Raw genomic sequence first — 18,657 nt, forward strand, 5'->3', positions numbered from 1 at the left:
CCGATTGCGACACTTGGAATGAAGCGTTCGTGTCTGCCGATTGCGACACTTGGAATGAAGCGTTCGTGTCTGCCGATTGCGACACTTGGAATGAAGCGTTCGTGTCTGCTGATTGCGATACTTAGAATGAAGCGTTCGTGTCTGCCGATTGCGACATTTGGAATGAAGCGTTCGCGTCTGCCGATTGCGACACTTGGAATGAAGCGTTCGCGTCTGCCGATTGCGACACTTGGAATGAAGCGTTCGCGTCTGCCGATTGCGACTCTTGGAATGAAGCGTTCGTGTCTGCCGATTGCGTCACTTGGAATGAAGCGTTCATGTCTGCCAATTGCGACACTTGGAATGAAGCATTCGTGTATGCCTATTGCGACACTTGGAATGAAGCGTTCGTGTCTGCCGATTGCGACACTTGGAATGAAGCGTTCGTGTCTTCCGATTGCGACACATGGAATGAAGCGTTCCTGTCTTCCGATTGCGACACTTGGAATGAAGCGTTCGTGTCTTCCGATTGCGACACTTGGGATGAAGCGTTCGTGTCTTCCGATTGCGACACTTGGAATGAAGCGGTCTTGTCTGTCGATATCGAAACTTGGAATGAGGTTCTCGCGTCTGCCGGTTTGGAAATTGTGGAGACTGAGTTGACGTGGATATGTCAGCGGGTGAAATGCTTAGTTGATGCGAAGTTTGATATTCAAATGAATGATGTGCTAAGTTAATGCAAAGTTGGATGTTCAAATGGATGAAGTGCTGATTTACTACGTAGTAGGATATTTCATCAAATGAAGTGCTGATTTTATTCGGAAATGGATATTTGAATGGATGAAGTCATGTGTTATTGTGGAAAAGGATAAATAAGTGGATGATGTGCTAGTACATGCGGAGTAGGGTATCTCAACAGATGAAGTGCTGATCGAGTTGATGTGGGGTCAGCAGGAGAATGTAAGTAATGTTCATTTAGAAGATAGTGCATAGGTACACTCGATATAAGGGCATCAAGATGATCAGAGTGCACGAACACTCCTGCTGCGTGCTGCTCACAAAGGCATAACTGTATGAGTGTATATGAGGCGCAGCATTGCTGCATAGTGAATGAGGGCCTCAGTGAGCAATTCATAATGTCCGCGGCAATGAACGATGCTTAAATTGGCTCTCGGAAGATCCAGCGTTTGATTTCATGCGTAATCACAAATAAGATAAAATTAAGGCTTGAATTGGGTGAGACTTGTGATTTGGGCCTCGGTTCGATTTCATGCGAAAAAGCAAATTAGAAGAAAAATACAATAGTATTCGTGCACAGAAATGTTCACCTGGAAAAAGTGTCAAATAACCGCATATTGTCTACAGTTTTGAAGAGCAATATCGTTGCTGGAACACCGGTAATTGCTTCTAGTAACAAGAATTCTAATTATCAGACTAATAACAGAGAAGTAGAAGTTGCTTGTTGGAACTTCAAATTATATCCATCATAATACTAATAAAAAACTCGTCTGTACTCAAGCTGCTCTTGGAAACATTAAAGTTAGACCGAATAATTTAAGCACCATGTTGATTTATCTTTATTATCCACTAAGCTTTATCTCAGTACTGAAATCAAAATTGTTTATAGAAGAATATTTTAGTTACAGCAAAATCTTCTAGCATTTGAGCGCTCGATTTCACATGTGCCTCATCATTCACTAAAGAATTATTAAAGAAATATTTAAAGAGACCTTTATTTTCACGACCATATCATCGGGTTTTATGAAGACTTAGGTTATATCGCAATGATCGGTAATTTACTAGTGCGTTAGAAGCGAGAACGAATTTATTGATTAAAATGAGTGGCCATCGTCCGAGTGATTCAGTGATGATTGAGCGAGTTATTTGTGAGCCTATGGCCCACGTCAGGAGTTTGTTTCCCTATTTCTGATTTCACACGCTTCTCAGCGAACAAAAATTGGCCTGAGCTGTACTAATGGTTTGGAGAAAATCGATTTGGTAGTCATTATTATTAAAATCAGAAACATAAAATATTTGAGTCTATCTGGGAGAAAAAAATGCATAATAATTTTATAAGGAGAATTTTTTTTCTCTGTCATTAGGAAAAATAAAAGATTCTAAGTAAAATTATCTGAGTTAAGGATTATGTTGGTGTTGCTACTTGCGTAGTCTGGCGTAGTGCTGAGGACATATGGCCATGGCAGGAACTAAGCTCGCGTCGGCTGCCCCTTTGTTAACTAATGGCTCGAGAAAGCGGCACCATTGACCAGAAAAATGATATTGGGAAAACTGGTCCCTCCATTTCGTGTACATTCATGAGACCAGGACACAAAAAGCGGTGAAAGAAACGCTTACTTGTGAAGAATAATATTGCCATTGCTTTGACGAATGATATAAAAATTCAGCCCAAAATTTCTGACGATATTCTGTAACATTGTCAGCTCGCTTGTCGGGAGTGAGCTGACACTATCAGGATCACCGATGGCATCACCGCAGGCATGATTTAACTCCACATATGTAGCGTCTGCTACCAAATGATCGAAGTTGTAGCCAATAGAACATCGGTCGTACAAGAAATATAGTTTATAAAATGATAGGAGCAAGTTCCTAGTGATATATGAGATAACGGAATAGCAAGTCACATGATTTATCAGACCGATCATGGAATGGTTTTTGATTATTCTGTTATTTTTATGTTGGAAGAACATCGCACAGTGCGTGGAAACTTATCTCTTTTTTTTGTTGATGAACATTTAACGTCACTGAATTATTGATATCGAATCGCGAAATAACAATATCACAACAATGTTAGTTTATCAGCGACTCAGCTTGCAGTGCTGCAGCAGAAAGTCTAATTCGAGGCTCGTCGGGCTAGGTCGGCACTCCGGCGTGGTCGGAACTATTATCTCGCATCCTAGCGGCGCTCTACTCTAATATTCGCTGCTATGGAAAGCAGAGAGGCGTCAGAGATAGATGGATTTTGCCGCATTTTATAGAAGAAATGGCAATTTTCAGCTGGTGCGAATGAGATGATGTGTACTAGAAAAGGTTATACAAAACGGAAAATAAAATTGGGTTCTGGACATTGAGCTCATACGAGGCTGGAGTGAATACATTTATGTTAGAAGGCTTGAGAGGTGCTAAGAAGACCACTAATATTGGTAGAACAAATTGTGTGCAACATGAAGAAGAAGGGGGTGGCTCACCAAAAAGTAAAGTTGGAAATTGTCATAGAAAGAGAAGAGTTTGTCGAAAAGGAAAAATATGTTTAGAAAATACTGAACAATGACAAGATTTTTCTTTTTTGAACTATGAAAATAACTTTTTTTGAACAATGACCAGAAGTTTAGGGCCTAGAAGATTTAATCGAAACTTGGAAATATTTTGATGCGAACAATCGGTTAATTATCGAAAGATATCGTCGAAATTATCGGGTGACATTTCTCCAAGAAATCGGATAGCATAAAACCTTTTCTTATTGGCATAATGGAAGTGCATTAGTAGAAGCGATTGAAAATGGCGGTGCAAGATTAAATTGGTGTTTCGATATTTATCGGGCGTTTCTTTTTGAGGCAATCCAAAAGCAATACAAGAAACGGTTTAGTACCAATTTTTGCAATATAGATTGTATTGATTAATCCATTTAAATGATAGAATTAATTTAACTGCACCTGCACTGAAAGGAAGCACAATTCACAAGCGATCCACAACGTTGAGTGCTCAGTCAGACATCAAACAAGTCGCTAGTAAATATATCTAACGACGGCAAGTTGGTTCATTTTTATTGACAGGAGAAGATCAAACGACGAGACTGGGCGCTGACAGCTTGATTCTTGGCTTCTCCTTGTAATATCACAGAATCGTCGGAGACTAAAATGCATCCTTTTGGCTTATGCGTTCATCCAAGGTTCGCTTTTCGAGTTTTGGAAAGATTGACGAACGAGTTGTGGAAGAGGGTTGTGGGTGTGTGAATGAGGGTTGATGAGGAGCGTCGAAAGGAAAAGATTTCAGGAGTTTTGTTGAAGTTGTGGGAAAGATTGTGTAAAATAGTTGAGTAAAGAGTTGTGAGGAGGAGATGTGGGTAAGATTTGCTGGGGAGGAGTGAGTGATGGATGTGGTGGCATCTTGTGGAAGAAAGCGGAGGAAAAGGGATATTGTAAGAAGCAAGGACTACTACACACAGGACATGCATAGCCTATGTCCAGCCTCTGCTAGCAGAGGCGATCGCCTACACTATGAAAATGCTGTTGTTTTAGTGGCATCAACAAATGATATGCCCATAATTGTTTCATACAATAGTATTACAATGTGTGTAGTAGTCCTTGGTCAGAACCATAGACTTTTTGCCAGTTTTGAAGTTCAAAATTTTGTACTAAATTAGTACAAAATTTTGAACTTCAAAACTGGCAAAAAGTCTATGGTTCTGACCAAGGACTACTACACACATTGTAATACTATTGTATGAAACAATTATGGGCATATCATATGTTGATGCCACTAAAACAACAGCATTTTCATAGTGTAGGCGATCGCCTCTGCTAGCAGAGGCTGGACATAGGCTATGCATGTCCTGTGTGTAGTAGTCCTTGGTAAGAAGTTATTATTTGTTGATGAAAGTTATTAGGAAAAGCTGCGGAGGAAAGTCGTTATGGTTGGGAGGAGAGTTTGGAGGAGGAGAGTGGTGGAGTTAAGTTGTGGGGAGGGTTAGTGCAGTCGCGAAAAAATGCTAGTGAAATGCAAGAAGAACGAGTATTTTATATCTCTTTGAAAGCTTACCAAGAAGATCAGGTGATCCGAGTGTTTTTTATCTCGCGTGGCTTATCAACGAAGTTAATACACACGAGTGGTTAATTAAGGATTTAATCCACGATGAGAGGCCACAGACTTCTGCTACTGCAACAAAGCGGATTTGATGAGCATGAGGTTAATGAGGATGCGTGGAGGGATCACAGCGTCGAGGATTACTTCATTGTTTTTTTAATGGAACTGTTGAGAGGAAATAATTATTGTTACTCGGGAAGTAACTTCCCGAGTCGATTGCAACAATAGTTCTGGTGAGAATTTTTGTGATTTATTAGGAAGGAGAACTGAGGTGGACTTAATAATTATGAGAAAATGGTTGATATAGGAAAATGAGGTTTTATTTAGGCTGGAGGTAATTTATCGAGGCATACAGTAACAGGTACCAAGGGTTGAGGAGGACAGCGTGGGGGCAAGCGGGGGTCGGGGCAGGCGATCAGAAGTCATCCTGAGGTTCGAACTGAAACAGAAGAAAATGAACAAGAAAAGGTTAGGAAAAAATTAAATACGTGAATTATCATGACACCATCCAACAATAAAATAATATTTATTCTAATAGGAAAATAATCAAATCAACTCCCTAGCTCAAGCTGAAATAAAAGAAATAGTAATAAAATCATTTGCTACAGCTACGGCTACTAAAATTTCATTCTTTTTCGCTGCAATTAATATTAAGTTTTGGGAAGGAAGGATTTCAGTGTCATGCTTTGCCTTAGAAAGACTGAAATATGTTACAAATATTCAATAAATTGCAAATCGCACGATTTTATTTATTTATTTTATAAACGGATTTATTTGAACACAAAAAAAAGGACTTCACCTCAGACAATTCTTTACTTCCATTTAGAATTACATAAATAATTCTAGTATAAATTTCATATCATTCAAAAGAATTAAAAAAGAAGGTAACCTTCATTCTTTCCTTTGCAATGAAGGCAAGAAATATATTGGCCATGCAATGAGATGTTTTCACCGAAAAAAGAAAACAGTGGAAATATTTTGAAAAAATCTGCCGAAACCTAACCGTAAATGATAAAATTTTCTAAGGAGTTTGCTCATAGGATTTTGGAAGGTCGATGCACATTTACACAAAAAAAAATTATAAAAGATCCGTAAGTAACAAAGGAAGAATTCATTGAACTAACAAACTTCCAGGAGACAAACAGACACTAGGTCTAGATAACCCAGTGCATGTACCACGTGCTCACAATATATGGTCTAAGAGGTTATGTACACAAGGATTTGTCATATTATCATCACAAAACAAATAATTTCCAAAGAACATATAAGACGAACCGTGATTCACGATGCACATGTTGGTGCTGCAGGTGAATGAAAAACATTCAAGATGCATGTATGTTTTGATGAGTCAGTGATAGTACGGACAGTCAGGGATCAAAGTAGGAATTACGGAAAGAACGAAAGAAAGTCCTGCAGCGGGAAGGAAGATAGAAGTAAAATGAAAAACAACGCAGTCAGTTTGCACATTACTGCAGATAGGCGCAGTCAGTTCACACATATTGCAGTTAGGCGCAGTCAGTTCACACGTTATTGCAGTTCAATACAATAACGCAAACATTCGCTACAGGGAGCCTAGTGGTCGGTGCTGGAATCTAGTACTGTTCAGGAAGCATAGGCGCAGAGGCTCGTTCGGTTGTGGACCGATGAGGCATGGGCAATTGCCAATTGGTACGCGTCGGAGCTTGGCTACGTGATGCATGGGCGATTGACGCGCGTCGAAGCTTGGCTAACTGATGCATGGGCGGGTGGCGCGCGCCGTAGCTTGGCTACGTAATGCATGGGCGGGTGGCGCGCGTCGTAGCTTGGCTACGTGATGCATTGGCGGGTGGCGCGCGCCGTAGCTTGGCTACGTGATGCATGGGCGGGTGGCGCGCGCCGTAGCTTGGCTACGTGATGCATGGGCGGGTGGCGCGCGCCGTAGCTTGGCTACGTGATGCATGAGCGGTCGGCTTGCTCGTCTCGATCACGCTAGGCTGTGTATACGGTTGTGTGCCGTGCGCGGCAGGATTGCATATGTTGTGTATGGGGGGGTTTAGAGTCTGCAGCAGGCTGAGTGTTGTTCGTTGCAGACCGACTAGCCTGTAAACGTGTTAGTGGCGCGTATTACAGGATCGTTACGTGGTATAAGGATGAGTGGTCGGCCTCACAGGCCCCCTCAGTGTTCAATGCCTGCTCGTTACAGGATCATAAGATAAGTGGTGTCCAGGTGTTTGTGTGCACTAGCTTGTGTACGTGTGTTTGTGTACGGGTGTTTGGCTACGGTCGCACCACGGCTTCACTGACACTGTAAACACTTCCTCTCTATATTGAGCTTGACGAGCTCGCCTGTTTACAGTCTTGCAATCTGTGACTTAGTTGCGCTCAGAAGTTCGTCGTGCGCCTCCACCAACTGCCTGAGCAGACGTGTCTCTGGTGCTTCGATATAGCAAACGCTTCTCTGTCCAAGTATACATGGATATCTGAAATGCTAGTCTAACAAGTCTATGTAAGATCTGGCCGAAACAGTGTTCATGCCAGAACCTCTATGGCATTTCTTGATCTAAATCTGGTGGTAATTTTTTACAAGCATTTTAATTCAGGAGTAATTGTAGAGTGAAAAAAACACAATAAGGATTGGACAACTTATTAAGTGATCAAGATTTCCACATAAGAGTATCTCTACCCATATTTGTGATATTTCTTCAGCTCGACTGTAATTTCAAATGTTAAAATCCACTAAAATATCGTAGTCTTTGGAATTAATGCATGGCTAATTGGCTTCGTATAAGATTATTTATTTTATGTAGTTTAGCTCAAATGTTATCATTTCATCTTCTAAGCTGTATTCATTTATTATTTCCTATGAATATTCTCCATCATGAAAATATAATCGCTTTCATCGTTCAGATTACAGCTTCCATAATATGGAAGGTCAGAGCTATAGAAGCTCATTTCATAAGCAATGGGTTGTGAGCATAATAGGAAAATTAGGAGTATACTCTTGACAGCACTTCAAGTCTTTACTGGACTATTAATTATATAATCCCGGTAAGAATAAAATTGTGTATCTCACAATGAGTTTAACCACATGGCTCTTATAGGAGTGAGCTCTTTAATGAGCTACGCTGCTCAATGTTATCCACCAGACACGCGACATGCCATGTGGGAGCATCAATACCATTGACTCATTATCTCGAAAATAATATCAGTATGAGTTAGATAATAAGGGAAAACGAAAAGTTATCTTCGAGTGCTTGTAAGAGTAAAACAATGAAAAAATTCTGACCGTTGCGTTTCCAACTCGAAGGTAATGATCAAGGATGCATAATGTGAGCGAGTATTCTGCCACTTTAGGCAGCCACTTCATCTGGCCACTCCTTTCCGTTAATAATTAGCGGGATATTGGCCTCGTTTAAGCATCATTAGCTGGCTGCCTTAAAAGCAAGTAGCAAGTGGTAACCGCAAAAAACATATATAATTTTAAAACCAACGCTACCATCTATTGTTCATGTGATCAATTGAGATCGTGAAGAACGAGTTTGCTAAAGTGAAATGCATAATACTCAAGTGTTAAATATTGAGAACGAGCCCCACAAGTATTTTAAGTTAAAATAAAATGTTGTTACAAGTACCATTGATGTTGGTGCGGGAACGGTCAGATCAATGAGTGCGGTGAACTAAAATTCTGTGTTGTTTGCCATAAATGATAGTCTCTGCACCCGCCTTCATCTTTTCAATCTATTCTGACTATACATTGAAATTTACTCTCATAGCATGACTATCTGGGCAATATTTGTGATAAGAGGTGTCCGGTGATTCAGATTTCCAGGGAAATTTCTGTATTGTTGACAGAATGTGGTTGTTAGTTGTAACAAATCTGTATAAAACTTCATGATCGTTTAGAATACCAATAGTATTCTGTGTAGTAATAGCAGATGTTTTCCTTTAAATCTAGCATGGCGATGCTCTTTGTTGCATGTTCCATAAAGCCGAAGTTTAGAAAAAAATATTAATCGCTCCGCGAATTGATTGAAATATAGTGAAGAAATGTTACCACTTTCCCCACAACAGCGCGAAATTGTTGCTGCAGCTGAATCTGAAAGCTACAACTTCTTGTACCGTAAATACTATGAAAGATAAATTGAATATCATATTGTTAACGTCATGGATTAACTCCCTCCATTTCCAAGTTGTAATTATATTGAGGCCACGGCTATGGATATAGGCAAATCAAGAAATTTAATTTTTGCTTAACGGCTTGAATGCAATGAGGTAATAACCCGACCAATGAACGGGCTATGATAGAAAAAAGTTGCTAAAAATTCAACATTTTTCGAGGAACCACGAAAAAATCCCGTTTTTTTTAATTCTATTACATTCAGGTTGAATAAACGACGGGAATCCTTCAATCTATTTCCTTGTCATTGTATGATATCTTGCTTCTATTAATACCATGTTTAATTAAGGCTCATCCGCTGTATACTATGAAGATCACCATGGAAACACATTCACTTTAAGCTCATAGCTCAATGAGCTTCAAACAGTTCAAGCTTAACTTCCCTTCATAGTTGTGTTGCTCCAACTGAAGGGCAAGCAAATGTTAGCAGTTTGACACGGTCGATTCTGGATAATTTGATATTGTTATGAAAATTTGAAAAGCTATTCCATTATCTGGACATTTTTTATTATTGATAGTTTATAATTGTGGTAAAATGAATGAAACAATAGAGGAGTAATCAATATTCCATTCATGCAACGTTTTTTTTACGGAAATTGAAGCCAAAGAATTATAAAATTATTTGAGAAAAGTAATTCCCGATATGTTTTTTCACATACTTTAAAATGATTCGTAATTCTGATAGGAACATCATGTAGTTTTGCAACGATTCAATCAGTCCTGGAACAAGGAAGTGGAAACTTAATTTCTAAGATCGACCATAAATGGAAATTTTTATTTTCGAATTCAAATAAATCAATTGTGCATGGAAGTACGAGAATAATTGGAGGAAAATCATTTAAAATCTAATTTATCTAGACCAGTCTCAAAATAAAATTTCTAGCTGTCATCCAAACGTTTCCGCATGGTTTTGCAACGCCAATTTCTATTCTCTCACTAAAAGTAAAACTTCGTTCAATACGAGATATCAACGTGAGTAATCAAATCTGCGCGCAGATTTGATTACGTGAAACGAATGCCTGACATTCTTTTGCCGCAATTCCAAATTTTTTTTGGGTCTTGTCTGAGTTCTAGTGCTGATATAATAAGGTCTTGACGTTTTTGATTGTATGTTTAGGTAGGCAGCTTCTCTAGAGTCGTCTTCGCCGTTGGCCTTAGGTTGAGTCAGGTTTGCATGGTGAGGATCTTCTAAGGTCATAGTCTTCTATGAAGTCATTCCTGATTATGAAATCTGCGTTGTCTTCTATCTGTTGATTCTAGACGTGGTTGTAAAAAATTAAAAGATTTTGCCGAAAGCTCGGTCGGGGAAAGTAGCGTCGAAGCGTAATTTACTTTAAAAGATTTGGAGAGTATTGAGCCGAACCCCTCCTGTCTGGCGAGGCTGGCTAAGTGAGCTTCCAGGATGATTGTCGTGAGTTTGATTTGTATGGAGCTAGTGAGGGTGACGTTTTGCTGGGGATTTTCGTTTGCTTGACTGCATGTTTGGCGATTTCACTGTACGTGCTTTGGCTTTGTAATTCTTGCCACTGCATGTTTTTCTGTTTGTCTAGAATTATTTTTTCCTGTCGGTCGCAATTCAAACATTTCTTGTGGATGTTGGGGCATTGCGTATGGTCGTGGGCTGCGCACTCTGAGCAGGATGGTATGGTGGCCGTGCAAAGGTAGGTAGATGACCCTCGAATTTGTAACCTTTGTAGCATATCAGAATGTGGGCACATTTCTCTTGCTCACACTAGCTGGGGGTGATACGGGTGTTGAACATGACAAAACATTCGCTTAGGTTCGTTGGGAGATTCTTGTATCAGTTGTTATTTTTTTGATGACGTGGGCGTAATCCTTGATTTTAACTTTTCGTGTATGTGTGTCCAGTTCTGTAGTCACGTCATTGCGTCCTTGATCTCGATCGGACTTAGTTTGCCTATATCTCTATCAAGCTGTCTTACAAATATTGTAAGTTTTGACCTTAGTTCAGGCGGGATTATTGGTGCTAAGTTCATTTTCTTAAATGCGTTAGTTGCTTCTTCGGATGTCATTCGGCCTATTGCTGTGATGTTGTCAGTAACGGCATAAAAATCTATGATGGCGTTAGGTAGCCGAGTAAGTGGAGCGTTTAGGTCTTTAAATGTCGTCTGGAAGATTAGTGAGCGGTCAATGGTCAGTCTAGGGTCAATTTTCTTGAGTTAATTGGTGTGTGGTTTTGATGAAAAATTCTGTAGGTGGGTGGTTTTGATCGAGTGGGTTTATTGGATGTCTGAGAGGCATAGTTGGGATAAGATGAGTACAAATATAGATGATTCTTTGTCATGGCGGGTAGGTTTGGTCGTGGGGGGGATGGTTAGAGCCCCGAGCTCCCTGGGGCAAGCCCTGAGATACTGGACCCCGGCCCCCCTCCGTCAGAAGGGAGGGGCATGCGGTGGGACGCGTGCAAGGTCTAGCTAATGTAAGTGGGGTGCAATAGCAAATATTTACACAAAGACGGGAAGAAATAGAGGTAAATAAGACGTAAAATCCTTGTGGATGGATTTTACCTGTACAGGAGGTCGGATCCGATCTTTGGGCACAAGGTATGTAACGCAAGCAATGCTCGACCAATTAATGATCAACTCAAGGTAATTCAAACATCTTCTGATCATGAGGTCAACATGTCTGCTTTATTTACCAATTGAGACAATAATTCGTCGTTTTGTTAAAGTCCGCAGTCAGAACCAATCAGATACATATTATATTTAAGTCTGAAGTCAATTGATTCCTACTTTAAGTTTGTCGAACGACAGATTCGGCAAAATTCTGTGCGTAGTTTGTCTAATTTGTCGCACGATGAATCGTTTACCTCAGGCTGCCGTCTGGAACTAATATTACAAGAAAGTGATGAAACAGCTTCAAAACGTTGGTCTAGAAGCCTCAATTTTCCCAATACCTTATTTTTATTGGAAGATATTGTTCAAAATACAGTAATTTTTTTAATAATTAACTCATGTAGAATGACCTGCTTGGAAGTGATTTAAATTTTATTTAAATAATTTACTTTTTAATTAAGGAAGCAATCCTTGTTGTCTCTGCATACGTTTCTTGTATTAGGTTCACTAAGATGGAAGACCATTTCTATGCTGAAGTAGCTTAACTTCTTGGCATGGTTACCGCACTGAAAATCTACCGGCGCATCCACCTCAGTCAGCTGCACGCAACCTCAATCGATCAAAGCGATGTCGCGATGACAGACAGAGACTTCGAAATTTAATCTTCCAATCTTCGTTTATCTTCGCTTCCTTGTACATTCTTAGGTAAACGGATTTCAATTTCTTTGCACATCTAATATCATTTATAAAATGTTTAAATATTAACTCTCGAAACATGAAGTTTCGACTTTTCATCTCGGTTGGTCTCCAATTTTCTCAATCGGGGTTATTAATTTCCGTCAAAATGGCCAATTGATTGCTTTTCACGTTTTCTGTTTAAATTTTTAATGCCTATTTGTGACAATCGTTAACAATGCTTTATGACCTGTAACGAAACCAGTAATGATCTTGTACCTGTAACGATCATCACAATCTCATCTCATTATGAACATTGAGCCTCAATCTGAATAAATTTGTCTAACTGTGAACATTGATTTGCATACTACAGCATTTGCATGAGCATTAATATACTATATACTATATACTATATACTATACAGTATATACTGTATACTATATACTGTATACTATATGCTATATACTATGTACTATATACTATATACTATAATACTATATACCTAATTACTGACTGCTTACCTGAGCGATGCCTCCTCGCCAGCCGGGCTGGTAGCGCTTACGGCAGCTGCGCGGGCAGCAGGAGCACAGGATGCGCGTGAACGCCCTGCAGTAGAGGCGGGCTGTTAACATCACAGCTTAGACTTCAGAAGTTGGTATTAGCAAGCATTATTGTAGGAGATGGGACATTCATAGTAAGTTTAATAGTATAGTTTGTACAGTTATAGTTTGGTTTAATGGTATAGTTTGTACAGTTATTTGCAGAGGCGGGATGTTAACATCACAGCTTTCACTTCAGAAGTTGGTATTAGCACGCACTAGAAATTTAAACGCAAAGAAAACACAACAAAAATTCAGCATATCTCTATTGAAAACGTTTCGGAGACCAGCTCCATCGTCTCCGAAACGTTTTCAATAGAGAAATGCTGAATTTTTGTGGTGTTTTCTTTGCTTTTAAATTTCTAGTGAATCTGCGATTAAAGCAATCTAGTGACATTATTACTTGTAGCAAACATTTTTGTTGAATATGGGACATTCAAAGTAAGTTTAATGATATAGTTTGTGCAGTTTTCGTAATTTTCAGTTAACCATGATGCAAATTGCCATTAGTTCGCGAAAGGTCATGATCCGATTTTTGATTGTCTGCTTGTAATCTACACTCCGACAAAATTCTAATTAACAAAATTTCTAATTGTTGAATAATTGTCTAAATTTTGCAGGGAATTGTTTAAAATCTTGCAGAGTTATTCGATCTTGTACGTAGAATGACTGAAATATGCACCTCAATTGACATGACGAACATTGATTAAAGACTTGGCCAATTATGAGTAGATATTAGTTGAGTTCAAATAATCACAGAAAAAAATTGAACCTGAAATTTGTACTGCTATACATAAGAACTTTAAATATGCTTAGGATTAATTGTTAATTTGAATCACGGATATAAAAGTGTAAGATTCTACAGTATTTTGTGATGAATGTCACACGCATTAAACACACATACAAATTATACATACACAACATACAATTTCATGGTTGCGAAAGTTATTGAACGTAAATAGCTAAATAATGTTGAATATTTATTTATCTTCTTTCAGGGTACATGTAACAGCCTGGTGAGTATGTTTTTTTTTACGCCATACACGATGGTACTTACTCCTGTTCAGCGTGCTTGCAATAATCTGTTGGGTATGGTTTATATAAAACTGTGTGAGTGCGGATGGCGCGATGTAGTCTGTAAATGTGGAAAAACAGACGAGCCTTAAGTGGTACCATTCTCCGTCACTTTAAATAAATAGGGCTACTTGCTCGGACGCGCTCAAATGCATGCTTATGAGTTTCACCATCGAGTGATTAAGAATTTTGTTATTACTGAAAATCAGCCATCAGTTTTTGCGTTTTATTCACAACAAGGAGACATCTTATAAGAAGTTTACGCAAGTATAATTAAGTAAGAATATATGAAAATAATGACGCGATCGTTTAATTTTATTTTAGACTATATTCAATCGGAATTCAAGAAAGCCTCCTTTGAGAGAAAGAGAAAGAAATATCAGAATAATTAAAGTTCAAATTCTAAGTTGATCATTTGTGATGTAAAGTGTTAATTATCTCAGAACCTTTTAATTTCACCTAAAATTATAACAGTTTTCAAGCGGACGTCTGATCTAATACGTCGCACAATGCGAGTGCAAAAGAGTCAAGCATAGCATAGCGAATTTTTTGTGAACTTTCCGAAAGATTTGCTTAATGAACAAAAATAGATTAACAGGAATGAAAAGTCGATTGAGATATTTTCGTTGAAAAAATTGTGAAAAATTTGATAGCTCGAGCGGCTACGCCGAATTTTTGCTGGAGCTGGTGCTTATTTTGGTTGGTATAAGAGGCACTCGAAGCTGTAAAATTTGGCCATTAACATGGATACGTCGATTCGGTTATTATAACTGAGCTTAACTGCAACTGCAAGTCCTTATCTCACCTCCTGGCCCAGTATCCTATCCGCACCTTCCGTGACGGATCAAAAACCACGAAATAAACGGCATCTATGGTGTGTGGTCTGTTTCTTTCACTTACAAGGCACGACACAGAAAAAACAAATCTACCTTCACAGCAACGCTCTTTGCAATTTTTAACTTACTGAAATTTATGGAAAACAAAGAAGGATCATTCATTCTATTCTCAGACTCTCTTAGCTCCTTACGAGCCCTACAGCCAGGATGTACACACCAAATCTCTCTTATTAGTTCTAAAAATCATCCATCCTTTATCTGCCACACCAAACAAGTTTATCCTGGCATGGGTTCCATCCCACATGAGCATAGAAGAGCCCTAGCCCAAGAGGCCCTTTCATTACCACATGAACTGTCAACAATTAACCATAACAGTCTAAGAACTGAAACAGCTGATCTCAACGCACTACCATTCACAGTGGCAGTGGCAGTGGGAAAATTTAACAACCAAACTTCTTCATCACAAAGGTACCCTAGGCTAATTTTTCTATCTATCCTTAAAGTGACCCCACCAACTATCACTAACTCGACTCGTCCTGGGAGAAACCTAGCTTCCCTACACCGGTTCACTGGGGGACAGGCAGCCAGCTGAGCTTACTGCCACACAAACTTGACTGTAAAGCAATTTATCCTTGAGTGCCCACTACTGCAGCAACCACAACAGACATTGAGACAAATCTGTCAGAAACTCGGATGGGTTTTCTCCTTGGAATTCCTTTTTGAAGGATAAGTTTACTCTGGAGTTGCTGGTAAATGACCTGACCACAGTTGAGTCCACCAACAAACTTTAAACAAGCCACACGCTTAAACTGCTCCAAGCACTAATGCCCGAGCAGACTGGAGCTGAAGAAAATCAAGAAAGTTAAGGAGAAAATATCATCTCATGATTTAAGAGTGCAATTATAATTCATGAAGACGAGATTACTTGCTGTCAGGGAACGTCGGTTCGAAATTATATTTAGGGGGTATGCAAATCAAATTCACGTAGGCAGGTTGCATTTATGAACTACACATAACGTTACAGGCTTAAAGTACAGGTGAAAGTGAATATAAACAGGTAAGTTGATATGAATGGATAAGTGAATATAAATTAGTATGGGAACTAGTATGTGAACTCGTGGGACAAGGTTCAGTCCTAAAGATCTGACCTGCTCAAGAAACAAGCCTAAATTAGTAACTATGCAATTTTATTGATCTGTCTTCACTTAATTCAATTTTATCAAGCATAAATGCCAACATACATAGTTTTATCCTAAGCTACACAAATTCACAAATATTGCCCTACGCTTATATGCTCACCTGCTCAGTGTGGGAGAATAGGGTCGACAATTTTATTCAGGATACCCAGCACTGAGCAAAGTGACGGTATTGAAGAAAAAGTCTATGACAGTAATGTGGATGGACCCCTCACACTTGCATTGTGGTATGAAATTAATGTAACATATATTACGTGTTGAACCAGCCATCAAGCCATCATTAAACTTCATAATGAATCTTTTTAATCTCCGAAGGATAATTCCATTAAGGCTGTATAAGTGGCAAGTAAATGTATAGTAATTCCTGAGATATTTAATTAATGTAACTGACTTCTTCCCCCCCATGCGATTCATGTAACTTGTAAGTAAATTTGTAAACGTTTCCAGCAATTACAATCGAATCTGATGTATCTCATATTGATAACATATTATGTGTACAAAGTTCTAATATATCTTACAGATTACCGTTAGTTTACCAGTATTATTAAAATTTGCCTTTTTATTTCGCCAATACACTTAGCTGAATGAGTAGCGAGAAATATACATCGCACTGCAAATTTTCAAAGATACGCAAATGAAGATTTTCACAGAAAGATTTGGTGTGCTCCAGAGAAGTTTTCGAGTAAATTTATGCACATAATTCCATCACACCGAGTCTTTCTTTCGCCTGGCACAGAATAGTTCAGTAGACTTCGCGGCTTTTCAGTTGACAAGATTCGAAATACCATCTTTTTGCTTAAATTTATTCACATCCAAGTCTAATATCCAGCACGCGGAGTCTGCGATTTGAGTGTCTTATGTTCTTCTTTGGATAGAATTTTTCCGATCTCGGATAGCAAGTAGACTTATGTACTAAATTCATATTTGTTACTAACATTAAGCAATAATGACATAGGATTTTCATTTATTATGATTTTTATTATGAAATAACATTATTTCATTCAATATCATTATTATATTCTTTATTATCATTGTTATAATAATATATATTAATAATATTCATTATTATAAATATATTATTTATACACGTCCGACGGCTTTTCGGCGTAGCTTACGATGAAAAATTATTCTTTTCTGCACAAACATTCGGTTTAGTTGCATGCAATTCTTCACACACAGTCGACAGGGAAGTACAGGCAACCGAAACCTTCAATGATACCACACAGAAAAACCCTCATGATCTCCATTAGAAAAAATGCGACTCTCGTGCATGTTTAAGCACATTCGTCCCGCTTCGTATAATGTCCGGGCCGTTATAGCAACTCAGAGTTTAGACAACGTGACACAAACTTTAGTGACAAACGTGACACAGCGATAGAAGAACGTCGCGTTTTACTTACTGCCTTTCGGTAATTGTAGGAATATTTAGCTTTTTTCATTAATATTTACTGTAAAAATAGAGATTTAATAATGAAGAAAATATTTTAAGATATTTAATTAACAGTAATTAATGACGTTCATATTGTATGCCATGACAGCAGAGATACAAACTAAATTTGCACGTTTAAATAATTATTTAATTTAAATTGTACAATAATTTAAGATTGAAAAAATATTTACTTGCTGAGTCATCAATAGATCAAGAAATCTACTTAAAAATGGTCGAAGTAAAGCTTCGCTATTTTGTTTGTATGGAGAACAGTTATGTTTCATTTATTTTCAATACTGCAGGTTTAAAGAACCATCGACAATTCCTGTCTATGACTGACATAATTCAGCTGAGATTTAAATACTAAATTTCTTTTTTACCAACTCTAATAAAGTTATTAAGAGCACACACAGAGCTATAGCAGCTGCTTGCAGTATCAACAGTTCAACACACAGAGCTCTACCCGCTGACGCAGCTGCTTGCAGTCAATGCACAGAGTTGAAGTAGCTGCTTGCAGTATCAACACATAGAGCTGTGCCAGCTGCCGTACCTGCCGCAGCTGCTTGCAGTATCAACAGTTCAACACACAGAGCTCTACCCGCTGACGCAGCTACTTGCAGTCAATGCACAGAGTTGAAGTAGCTGCTTGCAGTATCAACACATAGAGCTGTGCCAGCTGCCGTACCTGCCGCAGCTGCTTGCAGCATAGACACATAAAGCTGAACCGTCCGACAGTCTTATCTGTAGGTGCTCCTCGACTCAGACTTACGAGTCACTCAGAGTGTGCCAATAATACTGAACCTGCCGTAGCCAAGCTCCACTTTGACGTATCGCAAAGTGCAACTTTTTGGTGATTTCGCACTGAAACTTAAACTTTGCAGTGATGCCGGGGTGATACTCAAACTTTCCAGTGACACTGCATTGAAACTCATATTTCGCAGTGACGTTGCCGTGAAACTTGAACTTTGACGTAACGCCGCAGTGAAATTCAAATTTTATAGTGACGCTGCAGTGAAACTCAAACTTAATGCATCTGTGAGATTTTATTTCGTTGTATTTTGGAGTTTGTGCGGTCGAAATGGTGTTAGATATTTTGGTAGCCCAATATTTATTTGTGAGTTCTAAATTTTCGAGTGTAGCGCGTTTCGTAGCCAGTTTACCGCTCTTATTTCAGTCGAGATCGTTTTTCACGATCGATCACGGCAAAATTTTAACGTTGCAAGTTACGTTAATAAACTCGATGGTCAACTTTTGGGAAGCTTGAAAATTTGAGTAAAATAAAGTAAATAATTAGTGTAAATCAGTTTTGTATCATT

General features: G+C 38.7%; 1 protein-coding gene across 1 annotated transcript in view; it reads right to left on the minus strand.

Moving 5' to 3' along the window:
* Positions 1–18,657, minus strand: part of LOC108679072 (dopamine receptor 2) — a 63,856-nt gene that overhangs the window by 10,461 nt on the left and 34,738 nt on the right. Inside the window, exons 2-3 of the mRNA XM_047885641.1 lie at positions 12,729–12,813; positions 5,166–5,239 (exon numbers count right to left, since the gene is read on the minus strand). Coding sequence (XP_047741597.1) covers positions 5,216–5,239; positions 12,729–12,813 — 109 coding nt within the window. The 3' untranslated portion in view covers positions 5,166–5,215. The remainder of the gene's footprint in view (positions 1–5,165; positions 5,240–12,728; positions 12,814–18,657) is intronic.

Source organism: Hyalella azteca, unplaced genomic scaffold (assembly GCF_000764305.2).
Source record: "Hyalella azteca isolate HAZT.00-mixed unplaced genomic scaffold, Hazt_2.0.2 contig2635, whole genome shotgun sequence".
NCBI lineage: Eukaryota > Metazoa > Arthropoda > Malacostraca > Amphipoda > Hyalellidae > Hyalella > Hyalella azteca.